This window comes from Meles meles, chromosome X (assembly GCF_922984935.1).
Source record: "Meles meles chromosome X, mMelMel3.1 paternal haplotype, whole genome shotgun sequence".
Classification (NCBI taxonomy): Eukaryota; Metazoa; Chordata; class Mammalia; order Carnivora; family Mustelidae; genus Meles; species Meles meles.
Genome location: NC_060087.1, coordinates 60,959,889 through 60,974,378, shown reverse-complemented (window position 1 = coordinate 60,974,378; position 14,490 = coordinate 60,959,889). Strand labels below are relative to the sequence as shown.

At 46.5% G+C, this 14,490-nt stretch overlaps 1 protein-coding gene across 1 annotated transcript in view; it reads right to left on the bottom strand.

Annotated features, from left to right (window-relative positions):
- Nucleotides 1-9,178: 9,178 nt before the first annotated feature.
- The window catches only part of PIN4 (peptidylprolyl cis/trans isomerase, NIMA-interacting 4), a 53,780-nt gene continuing 48,468 nt past the window's right edge, over nucleotides 9,179-14,490 (bottom strand). The window contains exon 4 of the mRNA XM_045996108.1: nucleotides 9,179-9,268. Coding sequence (XP_045852064.1) covers nucleotides 9,179-9,268 — 90 coding nt within the window. The remainder of the gene's footprint in view (nucleotides 9,269-14,490) is intronic.

Sequence of the window (14,490 nt, the reverse complement as noted above, 5' to 3'; positions counted from 1 at the left end):
TTGTCTCTTTGGTGTTTGTTGTGGTTTGGGTTGGGGTTTTGTGTTCATTTATAGTTGCCTCCTGTTTGACTTACAGCTTGAAAAGTACATTGACTCCTCAGGCAGGCTTAGGCATTCTGTGATACACGGCTAAGGTATTTATTCATGAGAGACAGAGGGAGCAAGAAGGAGAAGCAGGCTCCCCACAGAGCAGGGAGCCTGATGTGGGGCTCAATCCCCAGGATCATGACCTGAGCCAAAGACAGACACTTAATCCACTGAGTCACCCAGGCCCCCCTTTGTCTTTTTTTAGACTGGACTCTGGGTGATGGGAGGGAGAAAACAAAGGACTTGTCATAGAAGGAGCAGCAACTAACCCAGGAGCTGGGATAACCAGGGGGGCCCAGATTGTTGGCCAAGAAATCATCTGCTCTACTGATTCTTCACTTAAAAAATAATAATCAGGGCCCCTGGGTGGCTCAGTTGTTTAAGCAACTGCCTTTGGCTCAGGTCGAGATCTGGAGTCCCAGGATTAAATCCCGCATCAGGCTTCCTGCTCAGCAGAGAGTCTGCTGCTCCTGACCTCTCCCCTCTCATGCACTCTCTCATTCTCTCTCAAATAAAATCTTCTAAAAAATAACAATCTGTGCCCTCCTTCCTCTGATCTTCATTGCACTGGCTCATCTTTTTCCCATTCTTGCCCAGCTTGATCTCACCCAGGGTGGAAATCTCCAGATGGGGACACAGTCCTAAGTGCACAGGCTCTTGATACTGCAAAGCAAAGCACTTCTTGGACTTAATCTAATGTCTCCAGCTGCCAAGGCAGTCCTCACCTCCATTCCTCGGGGGACTGTAAAAACTATCCTGTAGAAAGGCAACTTGTTCCTGCTCCCTGGAGTGTGTACGGTCATGTCAGGCTTGCCTCCCAATCTTTTTTTAAGATTAATTTTTAGAAGGGAAGGAGTGGAGGGAGAGAAGGAGTCTCTGACAGACTCCCAGCTGAGCATAAAGTCCAATACCTGGCTCAGTCTCCTGACCCTGAGATCATGACTGGAGCCAAAACCAAGTCAGTTGCTCAACCAACAACCATCCAGGTGTCCCTTGCCTACCAATCTTTAAGATTTATGTTAGAGGTGGGGCAGAGGGAGAAGGACCAAATTCTCAAGCAGAGGCTGCCCTGGGGCCCGGTCCCAGGATCCTAGGATCATGAGCCTGAGCTGGCTTAACCAATTGAGCCAACCAGGTGCCCCGCCCGCCATTTTTTCCCCGAGATTTGATTTGACAGGCAGGGAGAGTACAAGCAGGGGGAGTGGGAGAGAGAGCAGCAGGCTTCCTGCTGAGTGGGGAGCCCAATTGGGGTTGGAATCCCAGGACCCTGGGATCATGACCTGAGCTGAAGGCAGACAACGACTGAGCCACCCACGTGCGCCCCCCCCCACCACCACTCTTGACTGTTTCCCTCCCTGCAAGGGGCTAGCTCTCTTCCTGTTCCCTTATAAGACAAGCCTTACAAAACCAAAAACCGCCTTTACTTCCTATAGCAGAGCTTACCAACCTTTATACTGTTGGCCCAGGTAACCTGGGGGTGGCTGTCCCACAGATTGTGGTATGTCAGACCGCACCCCTGGCCTCTGACCACCAGGTGTTAGAGCATGCCTTCTGGTTCTGCCCAGTTGTGATCCCAGAATGACTCCAGACACCGCTCCCTCTTGGGGAGCAAAATTGCCTGTGTTCTGAACCACTATCCTATAGATCCTGCTGTGTCTCACCATCACTTTTATTTAACATCTTGTTGAAGAGACCTCTCAAGCTTACTAAATGATCCCACTGTGACAGGTTTGGGGGTCAAAATTGTTTTGGACATCTTTATCTGAGGCATGATGAGCCTGGGTAAGGTCACTTGGCATGTTACACTGGGCATGGGGAATGGTCCTCCCTGGTGCTCAGGTGTGGTCCGACAGATAAGGAGGCCTGCTGAACATCTGTGGCTTGCAGTGTCTTAGCCCCCAACCCCCATCCTGACCCCCGGGGACTGGATCCTGGGCCTGGAGTCAGGAGCCGCAGAATAACGATCTTATCAATAGAACAAGACACAAGCTAATCACTCAGCTAAAAGAGGTACGGCCCAGGAATCTCCCAAGCCGATTTGGCCCCGCCGGGCTTCTCTGCCTTGCATACTGCAGGCTCCAAAGCACCACTGGCTGGGGCTTGAGAGCAGTCGAACCCCGGGCCTCAAGACCTCAGCTTAAGCAGGTGAAAGGGAATTTCTGCCAGAACAGGGTCCAACCAAAGCACATCAGGGAGTGCTGTGCAAGTGGGCTTGCCAGACCTGTTGCTTCAGCGTGGTTGCCTTGTCAGGAGCGGAGCTCAGCAGGACAGGCAGTTCTGATGAGCCAGGCCAGAAGTAATCTTAAGGTACCCCTTGAAAAATAGGCCAGGGAGACAGCGAAAGGCCCAAGGGCAGGAGTCCCTAAGTCCTGGTGGATTCTCTTGCCGCCCCTCCTGCTCACTACCCTGTGGCTACTCTTTCTAAGTCTCAGCCCGGCAGATGATGGAAGTGATTTGAATTTTAGCTAAGGAACCAAAGCGAACACAGGGAGTGAGAAGCCTCCCAGTTGGTTCTTTCCACCCGCGCAGGGGTTTCCTAGCTGCCTCATCTTGCACAACATGCTTGCTGCCCAGCCATCTTGCACAACAGAAGAACTGGTGTGTTTGGCTGCAGTCTCCTCGCATCCTTTATTTTTTTTTCATGTCTCTACATATAAGTTGATTTCTGTCAGGTTTTTAATTCCAGTTAATGAGTCACCAGAGTTATATTGGTTTCAGATGTACAATCTAGTGATGAGACAATTCCACACGGTACCTGCTGCTTATCACAACTGTGCTCCTTAATCCCCATCACCTGTTTCCCCCAACCCCCCCCCACCTCCCCTCTGGTAACCAGCAGTTCTCTAAAGTTAAGAGTCTGTTTCTTGGTTTGTCTCTCTTATTTTTTTCCCTTTCCTCAGTTGTTTCTTAAATTACACATGAGTGAAATCATGGTATTTGTCTTTCTCTGACTTAAATTGCTTAGCATGATACACTCTAGCTCCACCCACATCCTTGCAAATGGCAAGATTTTATTCTTTTCTTATGGCTGAATAATATTCCATGGTATATACGCCACATCTTTATCCATTCATCAATCCATGGACACTTGGGCTACTTCCACAACTTGGCTATTATAAATAATCCTGCTATAAACTAGGGCTGCATGTATCCCTTTGAATTAGCGCTTTTGTATTTTTGGGGTCAAGACCCAGGAGTTCAATCTCTGGGTCATAGGGTAGTTCTATTTTTTTAAAAGATTTTTTTTATCTATTTATTTGACAGAGAGAGAGAGAGAGATCACAAGTAGGCAGAGAGACAGACGGGGTGGGGGGGGCGGGGGAAGCAGGCTCCCTGCTGAGCAGAGAGCCCGATTCAGGACTCAATCCCAGGACCCTGGGATCATGACCTGAGCTGAAGGCAGAGGCTTAACCCACTGAGCCACCCAGGTGCCCCTATTTTTAACTTTTTGAGGAACCTCCATACTGTTTTCCAGAGTGGCTGCACCAGCTTGCATTCCCACCCACAGTGCACGAGGCTTCCTTTTTCCTCACATCCTCACCACCATCTGTTGTTTCTTGTCTTGTTGATTTCCACCATTCTGACAGGTGTGAGGTGATAGCTCATTGTAGTTTTGGTTTGCATTTCCATGCTGGTGAGTGATAGTGATGACGAACATTTTTTCATGTATCTATTGGCCATCTGGATGTCTTTGGAGGAACGTGTGTCCATGTCTTCTGCCCATTTTTTAATTGGATTATTTGGTTGTTGGGTGTTGAGTTTTATAAGTTCTTTACATATTTTGGGTACTAGCCATTTATTGGATACGTCATCTGCAATTATCTCCCATCCCATAGGTTGGCTTTTAGTTTTGCTGATTGTTTCTCTTCACTGTGCTCAAGCAAACAACATTTTAAATGTGTTTTGTTTTTTATTTGTTAAAGTAGCACAGGAATTTTTTTTTGTATTAGCAACTAGCCCTGATGTGGGGAAGATTTCCATCCTAACAACCAGGTCGTATGGGTATACTTCGCTAAAGCAGCCTGAATATCATCAGACTGAGCTACAGATTTCCAAATAAAATGGCTCATGTCTTTGTAGGCCTTCCTAAGGCTTCCAGTTTGATTCATAAAATCTTAGAGCTGGAGGGAACCTTAGAGATCATTTCAACAGGGAGGCAGACAAATGGTTATTGAGATGAAACTGACAAACACTTTGCTGGATTTGGCTTCCCTTCTGCCTTCAGTGGGCTGGGCCTCATGCTTTAGTTAGATAGTAGCACCGCAGGGCTTTGAGAACAAGAAAAATACAGGGCACCTGGATGACTCAGGCGTTAAGCATCTGCCTTCAGCTCAGGTCCTGATCTCCAGGTCCTGGGACCCACATCAGGCTCCCAGCTCAGCAGGAAGTCTGCTTCTCCCTTTCCCATTACCCCTGCTTGTGTTCCCTCTCTCGCTGTGTCTCTCTCTGTCAAATAAATAAATTAATTAAAGAGAACAAGTAGAATACAAACAACTAGGATTTATGTAGTACTTCATAGTTTACAAAGAGTCATCTTGATTTTTTTAAGATGTTATTTATTTATTTGAGAGAGAGAGAGAGAGAGAGCAAGAGGGAAAGTAAGAGGGGTTGGGGAGGACCAGGCTCCCCACTGAGCAGGAAGCCCAATGCCGGACTCAATCCCAGGCCCCTGGGATCAGAACCTGAGCTTAACCAACTGAGCCACCCAGGCGCCCAGAGGGTCATCTTGATTTTTTTGATATTCCAATCCTGTGTTCCTGCTCTAAACCAGAAGTTACAGAAAGAATGATATCCTTCCGACTGCTTCCTGATCCACTCCAATCAGTTCTATCCATGGTCTTCCCCATCTCAGGTCATGGCAAACTGTGTTACCAATTACTCAAGCCAAACACTTTGGACATGTCCTTGATTCATCTCCTTTTCTCACATGCCACATGTAATTTTATTGGAAAATCCTGTTGGTTCTACCTTCAGAATATATCCCAAATCCATATTTGGTGATATTTAGAAATTATTGTTTATTTTTTGTGAGATAATCATGAAAACTTTTCCAGAGATACATACTGAAGTATTTGTAGAAGAAATGACAAGCATCTGGAACTTGCTTTAAAATAATCTAGTGAGGGACGCCTGGGTGGCTCAGTGAGTTAAGCCTCTGCCTTTGGCTCAGGTCGTGATCTCAGGGTCCTGGGATCGAGCCCCGAATCGGGCTCTCTGCTCAGCAGGGATCCTGCTTCCCCCTCCCTCTCTGCCTACCTGTGATCTCTCTCTCTCTCTGTCAAATAAATAAATTAATAAATAAAAATTACAAATTACAAAATAAAATAATCTAGTGAGTGAGGAAGAGCAAGAAAACAAGATTGACCATATACTAATAATGTTGAAGTTGGGCAGTGATTACATGGGATTCATGATACTAGTTCTACTTCCGTGTATGTTTGACATTTCCCACAATAAACTTATAAAGGAACAAATAAATAGTATGATGTCTGCCACCCCAAATAATATTGGAATATTTCCTTTTTTTTTAAGATTTTATTTTTTTATCAGAGAAAGAGAGCACAGGCAGGGGGAGTGCCGGGTGGAGGAGAAGCAGGCTCCCTGCTGAGCGAGGAGCCCAATGTAGGGCTTGATCATGGGACCCTGGGATCATGACATGAGCCGAAGGCAGATGCTTAACCCACTGAGCCACCCAGGGGCCTCAAGAATGTTATACTATTTAAACAATAAATAATAATAACAGAAATGTTCTCAAGAGAACAAACATTGTGTAACAACAACAGAAAGAAGAAACTTTCCAAGAGCCAACAGCTTTTCAGTTTATTCCTGGGGTTTTCCTAGGGATATACTCTTACATTTTTCTTAGCTGTTCTAGCAACCATGAACAGGTATAAAATCACTGGTGTGCTGGTAAATGTTAACAGCCAACTCTCTAAAAAAAATGTGTACATATACATGTACACAGGTTTATGATGTTTCACTGATACAAAGGATGTATAACACAATTTGCAAATAATGATGAAATAGGCAATTCTCTTCATTGTGCATTCCATATAACCAGTTGGGTCTCACAGATTGCTTTCTTTGATCTTTGCCAACTTCTTATAGCCATATCAATCTACGATTACAGTTACAATCGACTAAGAAATGTAGTTCTGACAAATATTTCGGTCCGTGTTAACAAATGAGACAAAAGTGAAACAACAAAGACATTCATAAGAATGTCATTCATTTGTAATGACGTGAGCAACTTCTTTGCTGACTCAGATAATAGTTCCCGAATGCGGAGAGAATATCTCCTCAATTTTTTGTACTAGTCCTAATGTATTGGCTACAAGATACAATGAGCTTGAAGTTTAATCTGCATTTTAACATTTTCTCCTTTGCTTCCGTAATTCTAGACCATTAGGAAAACAAACCCTCAAGTCCTGAGCATAGTGTTTGCCAGTTTCAAGCTACCACCGTGATGTCACTGAACAGGGAGCTGGGCGGAGATGAGCAGCAGCCACCCATTCTATAGCATTTCCATGACATATATACGATAGGCATAAATAATCTCGAGTTCATCAAGGTAATAGTAAAATGTAAAATGATTAGGAAGTAATAAGAAGTTAGTATTTATTTATCACTTTTGCATTTAATATAATTTGCTTAATTCTGGGCGCCTGGGTGGCTCAGTGGTTTAGGCCACTGCCTTCGGCTCAGGTCATGATCTCAGGGTCCTGGGATCGAGTCCCGCATCGGGCTCTCTGCTCGGCAGGGAGCCTGCGTCCCTCTCACTCTCTCTGCTTGCCTCTCTGCCTACTTGTGATCTCTCTCTGTCAAATAAATAAATAAAATCTTTAAAAATATATATATATATAATTTGCTTAATTCTAAGTTTGTATATTAGCATTTAAATATAGCTTAAATATTTATATTTTTTACATTTCTAACAGTGGCTGTTTTTAACACGTGGCTCCGAAAAGTCCTGATAATGTAACAGTCAGCTCTCAGGAGCTGGTATGAGCCAGCACACCATGTGCGTCATGCCAGAAGACCCACCTGGCTGCACTGGTCCTGTTGAGCGTGCCTCCTCACCACCCTTCCACATACCCTCCTTCTCCATCTTCTCAGCCACCTATGCCATGGGCGACTTCCTCTCCTCCCACCCAAGTCACCACACACGGCAACCCAGTTCCTAGATCCTAGCTTGAATTGTGTCTCTTCCTCTTCAAAACCTCTTGTTCGAAAGCATTGCCTATGGGTACCTGGGTGGCTCAGTTGGTTAAGTGTCTGCCTTCACGGGGATCAAGTCCCACCATCGGGCTCCTTGCTCAGTGGGGAGTTTGCTACTCCCCCTGTTTGTGTGCTCTCTCTTGCTCATGCTCTCTCAAATAAGTAATAAATAAAATATATTTTTTTAAATTCTAAAAAAAAAAAAGCACTGCCTATAGACTCAGGTCCAGATTCCTTGGGCTATCTTTGCAAGCCATCTCCATTGTGGTCCTAAGCTATTTTCTCAATAGAACAACACAGTATCTCCCAATTCCCAGGTCTCTAATCACCACAACTTCTTTCTTGGACCATCAGACCCTCATAGTCTTCCTCTTGGAAGATCCCCAAACATCTCAAACTTAGCTCGTTTTTATTTTTTTTATTTTTTAAGATTTTGTTTTATTTATTTGACAGAGAGAGACACCGTGAGAGAGGGAACACAAGCAGGGGGAGCGGGAGAGGGAGAAGTAGGCTTCCTGCTGAGCAGGAAGCCCACTGCGGGCCTCCATCCCAGGACCACAGGATCATGACCTGAGCTGAAGGCAGATGCATAACAACAGGTGCCCCTAACTTAGCTTGTTTTTAGAATTCATCCCTTTTTTCTCCCTCCCACCCCCACAGTGCTTCTGTTTCTATAGTCCCTGATTTTCTCTCAGGCCTTCAAATTTACATTGTTTCCATCTCTCTTCATATTCTCTTTTTTAAAGACATCTGTCTGTCTGTCTGTCTACCTATCTATCTATCTATTTAGAGAGCACGAGCAGTGGGAGGGGCAGAGGGAGAGGGAGGGAGAGACTCTCAAGCAGACACTGCACTGACCACGGAGCCTGACATGGAGCTCCATCTCACAACTCTGAGATCATGATCTGAGCTGACAAGAGTCAGACACTTAACCAACTGAGCCACCCGAGTGCCCCTCTCTTCATATCCTTTTGACCCTTTTTTCTTCCAGGAACTTTTCCCACTCTCGGCCGTCCTTCAGGTCTCAACTGAGGTATTGTTTCCTCTGGAAAACTGGTGGGAAGTGCCCTCAGCACTCCATTTCTCTGTTCTTCCCATCCTAGATTCTACCTCAGTGTATTAAAATGGCCTATTTGGGGAGACCTGGCTGGCTTAGTCGATGGAACACATGACTCTTGATCTCAGGGTTGTGAGGTCAAGCCCCACATTGGGCCAGAGCTTACTTTAAAAAAATTGTCTATTTAATAATTATCCTCTGATAAGAGGAATTTGAGAGGCAGGGCGGGGGGTCATGGAGGGAAGGGAGGGAAAAAATTAAACAAGATGGGACCAGAAAGGGAGACAAACCATAAGAGACTCTTTAGCTCAAGAAATAAACTGAGGGTTACTGGACGGGGTGGGGGGGAATGGGTGGCTGTGTGATGGACATTGGGGAGGGTATGTGCTATGGGGAGTGCTATGAATTGTGTAAGACTGATGATTCACAGACCTGTACCCCTGGGGCAAATAATACATTATATGTTGATTTTAAAAATTGTCTATTTAATTATCTGTCTCCCTCAAGAGTTTGTGAGGTCCACAAGGTTAATCTTGTTCCCCTACTATCTAGCCCAGTTACTGGCATGTTGTGGGTGCTGAACAAATGAGGAAGAGGTATATCCCGCAGTTCCCCTACAATCCCTCCCCTCCATCTGTCTTGTTTCCTCACTGTTTCCCCAAGCACACTCTGTATTTTTCACTTCCAAAAAAAAAGGGAGCCAAAGTTTTTGCTTGTGCTTAAGGGGACAAGTTTAGAAAATGTCACCCTCTGAAATTAGAACTAATAGAATCAACATTGAATAGATGAAAGCAGCCATCTACAAAATAATCCACTTTAAGGGTTGGTTTGTAAATGTGGTACCAGTGAGGCGAGGGCACTTCTCAGGTCTCTATGGTGATCAGCGTGTTGCCACAGGCTGGAGATCTGCCAAATATAAAGAAAGTGATAATGTCAATCAGTTGTAACCTGATTGTTAACGATAATGCTGTATAAGCAGGAGGCCCCTTGTGTCCACGGGACCTTGAAAAGACTTGAGCCAAAGAGCAACGCCTTTTCTGTGCGTGATCATCATCGAGTGCCACATGTGGTCTTGTACAGTTTACAAAGCACCTCCATGTATTACCTCAGTAAATCTCCATGATGACCCCAACAGGTGGACCTTAGTCCTCATTTTACAGATGACAGAAATGAAGTTCATTGCATTTGAACTTCATCTTTGAGGTGAGTCAACTTGCCCTAAATCTCTCCCCCCAACACACACACATTAATACCCATACCTTCACCAAGCCCACAGAGCATGAGATGGCTATGAACCCAAGGAGAGAAATACCCCTAGGGCAGACACAGAAAGTTCTTGCAGTGACCAGTTGGTTAAACCACCTGCTTTGGTTCATTCTGATTCTGTGTTCTCAGGTAGCAGCTTTAAGCTCTGAAGAGTTTTGGCTCAGGGCCTTGGACCCCATGAAGGGAGTTGGGGGGGTGGCTAATGAGGGGGGAATGCAGCCAGACTTCAGCAAACATTTATTAGACAACTACTCTGTGCCCAGCGGTGCTAAGAGCATGGTATGTAGTGGTGAATAAGACACAGAGCTCCTCAGCAAACGGACAGCCTAATTATAGGAGTGTGACAAGAAATACAGTAGTCCCTCCTTATCTTTTCTCTTTTTTTAAAGATTTTATTTATTTATTTGACAGACAGAGATCACAAGTAGGCAGAGAGGAAGGCAGAGAGAGAAGGAGGAAGCAGGCTCCCCGCTGAGCAGAGAGCCCAATGCGGGGCTCGATCCCAGGACCCTGGGATCATGACCTGAGCTGAAGACAGAGGCTTTAACCCACTGAGCCACCCAGGTGCCCCCCTCCTTATCTTTTCTTTTTTTAAGATTTTTATTTATTTGTCAGAGAGAGAGAGAGAGTACAAGCAGGAGAAGGCAGGAAGAGGGAGAAGCAGGCTCCCCACTGAGCAAGGGGCCCGATGCGGGGCTGGATCCCAGAACCCTGGGATCATGACCTGAGTCAAAAGCAGACATTTAACTGGGGCGCCTGGGTGGCTCAGTGGGTTAAAGCCTCTGCCTTCGGCTCTGGTCATGATCCCAGGGTCGTGGGATCGAGCCCCACATCGGGCTCTCTGCTCCGCGGGGAGCCTGCTTCCTCCTCTCTCTCTGCCTGCCTCTCTACCTAGTTGTGATTTCTCTCTGTCAAATAAATAAAATATTAAAAAAAAAAAGAACTACGCTTTAAAAAAGCAGACATTTAACTGACTGAGCCCCCCAGGCTTCCCTATTCCCTCCTTATCTGCATGATAAAGTTTAATTCATAAAGAAATAGTAAGAGATTAACAACAATGAATAAATAGAACAATTACAAAAATATTCTGCAATAAATGTTATGTGAATGTGGTCTCTGTCTCCCAAAATATCTTCTTGTACTGGACTCACTCTTCTTGTGATGATGTGAGATGATAAACTGCCTGCATGATGAGATGAAATGAGGTGAGTGACGTAAGCACCTGGACGTAGCGTGAAGCTGCTATTGACCTTCTGATGCTATGTTAGGAGGACCATCTGCTTCTGGACCACGGACGACCTTGGGTCACTGAAACCGTGGAAAACAGAACTGCAGATAGATTGACACATACAGTATGATAGAGGCTCTAAAAAGGTAGCGTGGGGTGCTCCGCGGGCCCATGGGAGAGCCATCTTCAGTGGTCTTGGGAGGGTCTGGGCAGGTTGCCCAGAGAAATCAATGCCCGAACTGATACCGCAAGGGACTTGGCAATACAAAAAGAGGTTGGAGGGATCAGGGTGGGGAGAGAAAAATTTAACAGGGAGACAGAGTGAGAAAACTGGGAGGTCGGGTGGGTCGAAGTATATGACAACAAAAGGAAAGGGAAGAGAGGTGGGGGGGGTTTGTGAGAAGTGAGGCTGGAGAGATAATCATAAAAGCCAAATTAAGGGGCGCCTGGGTGGCTCAGCGGGTTAAGCCGCTGCCTTCGGCTCAGGTGAGCCCCGCATTGGGCTCTCTGCTCCGCGGGGAGCCTGCTTCCTCCTCTCTCTCTCTCTCTGCCTGCCTCTCTGCCTACTTGTGATCTCTGTCTGTCAAATAAATAAATATTTTTTAAAAAGCCAAATTAATATAATCATAATGTATAGTACAATTTAACAAGATCCATGATGTCATGAACAACGATTATTAATCATTAGTTGATTAAATCAGTAATGTATATGGCTGGTACAGTTGACTTTATAGTTCTCTGATCTGACCGTCAGTGACTGATTCATGCACCTCTGTGTGGGGCACAGAGCTCAGCATGGGACTCGCACCCTCACAACCATCCTCCCACCTAGGAACTGTTCTGTCCTACCAAGCAAGCGAGAGAATTGCAGATCAGAGAGGTGAAGAGTGGACCAAAAGTCACACTAGCTGGTTTGGCATCAGGACTGAAGTTTAACATAAACTCCAGAGCCCATCCTGGAAAATGGCTTGCTTAATAGCACAGTGCTACATCAGAGCTGTATAGGAATTTCAACTTAATCCTAAGAAAAATAAAGAAATCAAAGAGCTCTGGGTTTTTGTTAATGTCAATTATTGTGTTAAATTGTGTTTTAAAGAATTCACCCTGGGGAGTGCCTGGGTGGCTCAGTTGGTGAAGCATCTGCCTTCAGCTCGGGTCATGATCCCAGGGTCCTGGGATGGAGCCCTACATGGTGTTCCCTGCTCAGCGGGACCCTGCTTCTCTCTCTGCCCCTCTCCCTGCTAGTGTGTGTGCACTCTCTCTCTGTCCCAAATAAATAGATAAAATCTAAAATAAAATTAAATTTAAAAAGAACTCACCGTCCCCCTGGTTGTGGGGTGGAAGATGGATTGGAAGGGGGAGAATAGAGGCAGGGGGCCGGGGTGGGGGCAGGGAGAAGACTTTTGCCTTTTACTTCATCTCTCTGATGGTTGTGGCTTGGACTAGGGAGGTGGCGGTGGGGATGGAGAGAAGGGAGTAGATTCACGAGATAGGTAGGAGGTAACATTGACAGGCCCTGGTGCCTGATGGGGTGTGGGCAGCGAAGGCAAAGAAAACTTGAGGATGACTCCCGGGGTTCTGGCTGAAGCAGGTAGATAAATGGCGGAGCCATTCCTCAAGAAGAGGGACACGGAAGGAGGAGAAGGTTCTGAGGAAGAAGATACCCACTGAGTTCACACCGCAGGTGGAGCACTAGGTCCTCGAGAGACACGAAGCCAGAGAGATGGTTTGAGAATTCAGAGAAGGGATCTGGACCAAGCGTCAGGATAAAGAAGGTGATTCCAGTCATGGAGGGATGAGGTCGCCCAGGTGCGCAGGGTGAGAAAGGCGAGGGCAGATGAGCACCACTGTTTGGGGGAGGAGTAAAAAGCCTCCATAAGGCACTGTGGAGGGTCTGCTTGCTCTCCTGGGAGGAGAAAGGTGGTAAGCCTGAGACAGAGTTGGGACTTAGAGGTGCCTCCCCAAAGAGGGTCGCTGGGCAGCCCCATTGCCGATTTGAGCCCTCATGTAGTTTTCAGTGAGGATGAGGGTTTGGGGCTGCCTCTCTACCCAGGGTGAGGGCTGCTAAGAGCAAATGCCATTCCCTCAGGCGATCCCCATTCCCCTTGGGATATGAGGATCTCACAGGGTTTGATCCAACAGTTTGAAGAGACAGTATAGCATTGTAATGGAGCATAGGGCCTTTGCAGCAAGACTGCCTGTGTACAAGATGTTGACCAGCATTTGCCCTCTGTTTAATGGTAGGCAAGTCACTTCACTCCCCTGAGTCTTACCTCTCCCATCTGTAAAAGGAGGATAATAATTATACCAACCTCGCAGGGTCTGTTGAAGAATAAAATGACCTAGAACATTCCCTGGCAGGTAGTAAACGCTATTGAATGTTCCCTGCTCCTGGCCAAGAAGAATGTGTCTGACCTATTACGGTTTCCAAATCCATATTCTCCAGGGCCCAATTGTTCAATAAACATTCTGAGGGCATTCAAAAAGCAGGAACAACAACAAAAGTGTTGGGGGAAAGCATATGACAGTTGATATTTCAAAGGTCTCCATCAAAGTAGTCATCACAGGAAAAATCAGAACTTGGTTGGACTTTCTTCCCCTTTTTACATTTGGTACAATTTTTCCTCTGAATCACCTAATGATAATTTGTAGCATTAAGTGTGGAGTCGGGGGCGGGGGTCAATCCGCTCTTCTCAGTACTTAATGCCTCTGAGTCACAGTCTCTGATAATCCCATTAGAGCCTTTCATCAAGCCTGCAAAGGAAGTGTCATTTATATCCTTCTCTGCGGAGGTGGAAAATAAGGCTCAGAGAGATCAAGAACAGGCATGGGACTGGATGGGAACTCAGGCAGATGTTGTCAGAGCCTCCCGTGAAGTGAGGAGATTGGATGGTTCATGGTTCTGGGGGGTGGGGGTGGCGGGTCCTCGGCATGGGCCTATTTGTCCCATGTAAGAGGAATTCGTGCTTTCATGCAAGAAGTAAGGCAGTAAGGGGACCTAGGCAAAGGCAAAGACGGCTCTCGAGGCCTTTTGGAAAGTCCCCTCCTTGGGGGCCATATGTTTGTAATCAGTGTGTGTATGGTCAGAGTTGGTGGCGGGGGGTGGGGGGCGGGGGGGGGGGTCCCCTGTCTTGGCCGGTAGCCAAGCCAGATGTTTGTTGTGTGACTCCTTATAGCACAGAGCTCAGTCAACCCCTCGCCGAGCTGGGAATTTGTATGCCATAGTTACGACCAACTTCGTCCCGTAACTGAGAAGGTTTCAAAAGTCCTCTGGGCCAGGGCTGGCCCAAGGCAGAACCAGAGAGGTGGGAGGGCAGCCTCCCCTCCCCTCACACCATCCCCTTTCTTTGCACATGACTTTCTTTCCCTTATACTTTCTCCATGCTCCAGTGCTCCCTGTCTTCCTGCAGCCTTCCCCACCCCAGGACTTCCACTAAGGCCTGTCTGGCCATTGGCTTCATTCCCCATGCCCCACTTGTTGTGAAGAATGAGCCCTTTCGCCCCTCTAATTTTTTTTAAGTTAACTCTTCCCCCAACGTAGCGCTTGAACTCATGGTCTCTGAGATCAAGAGTCAAAGGCCCTACAGACTGAGACAGCCAGGATCCCCCCCACCTCCACTCCACCTAACAGAAC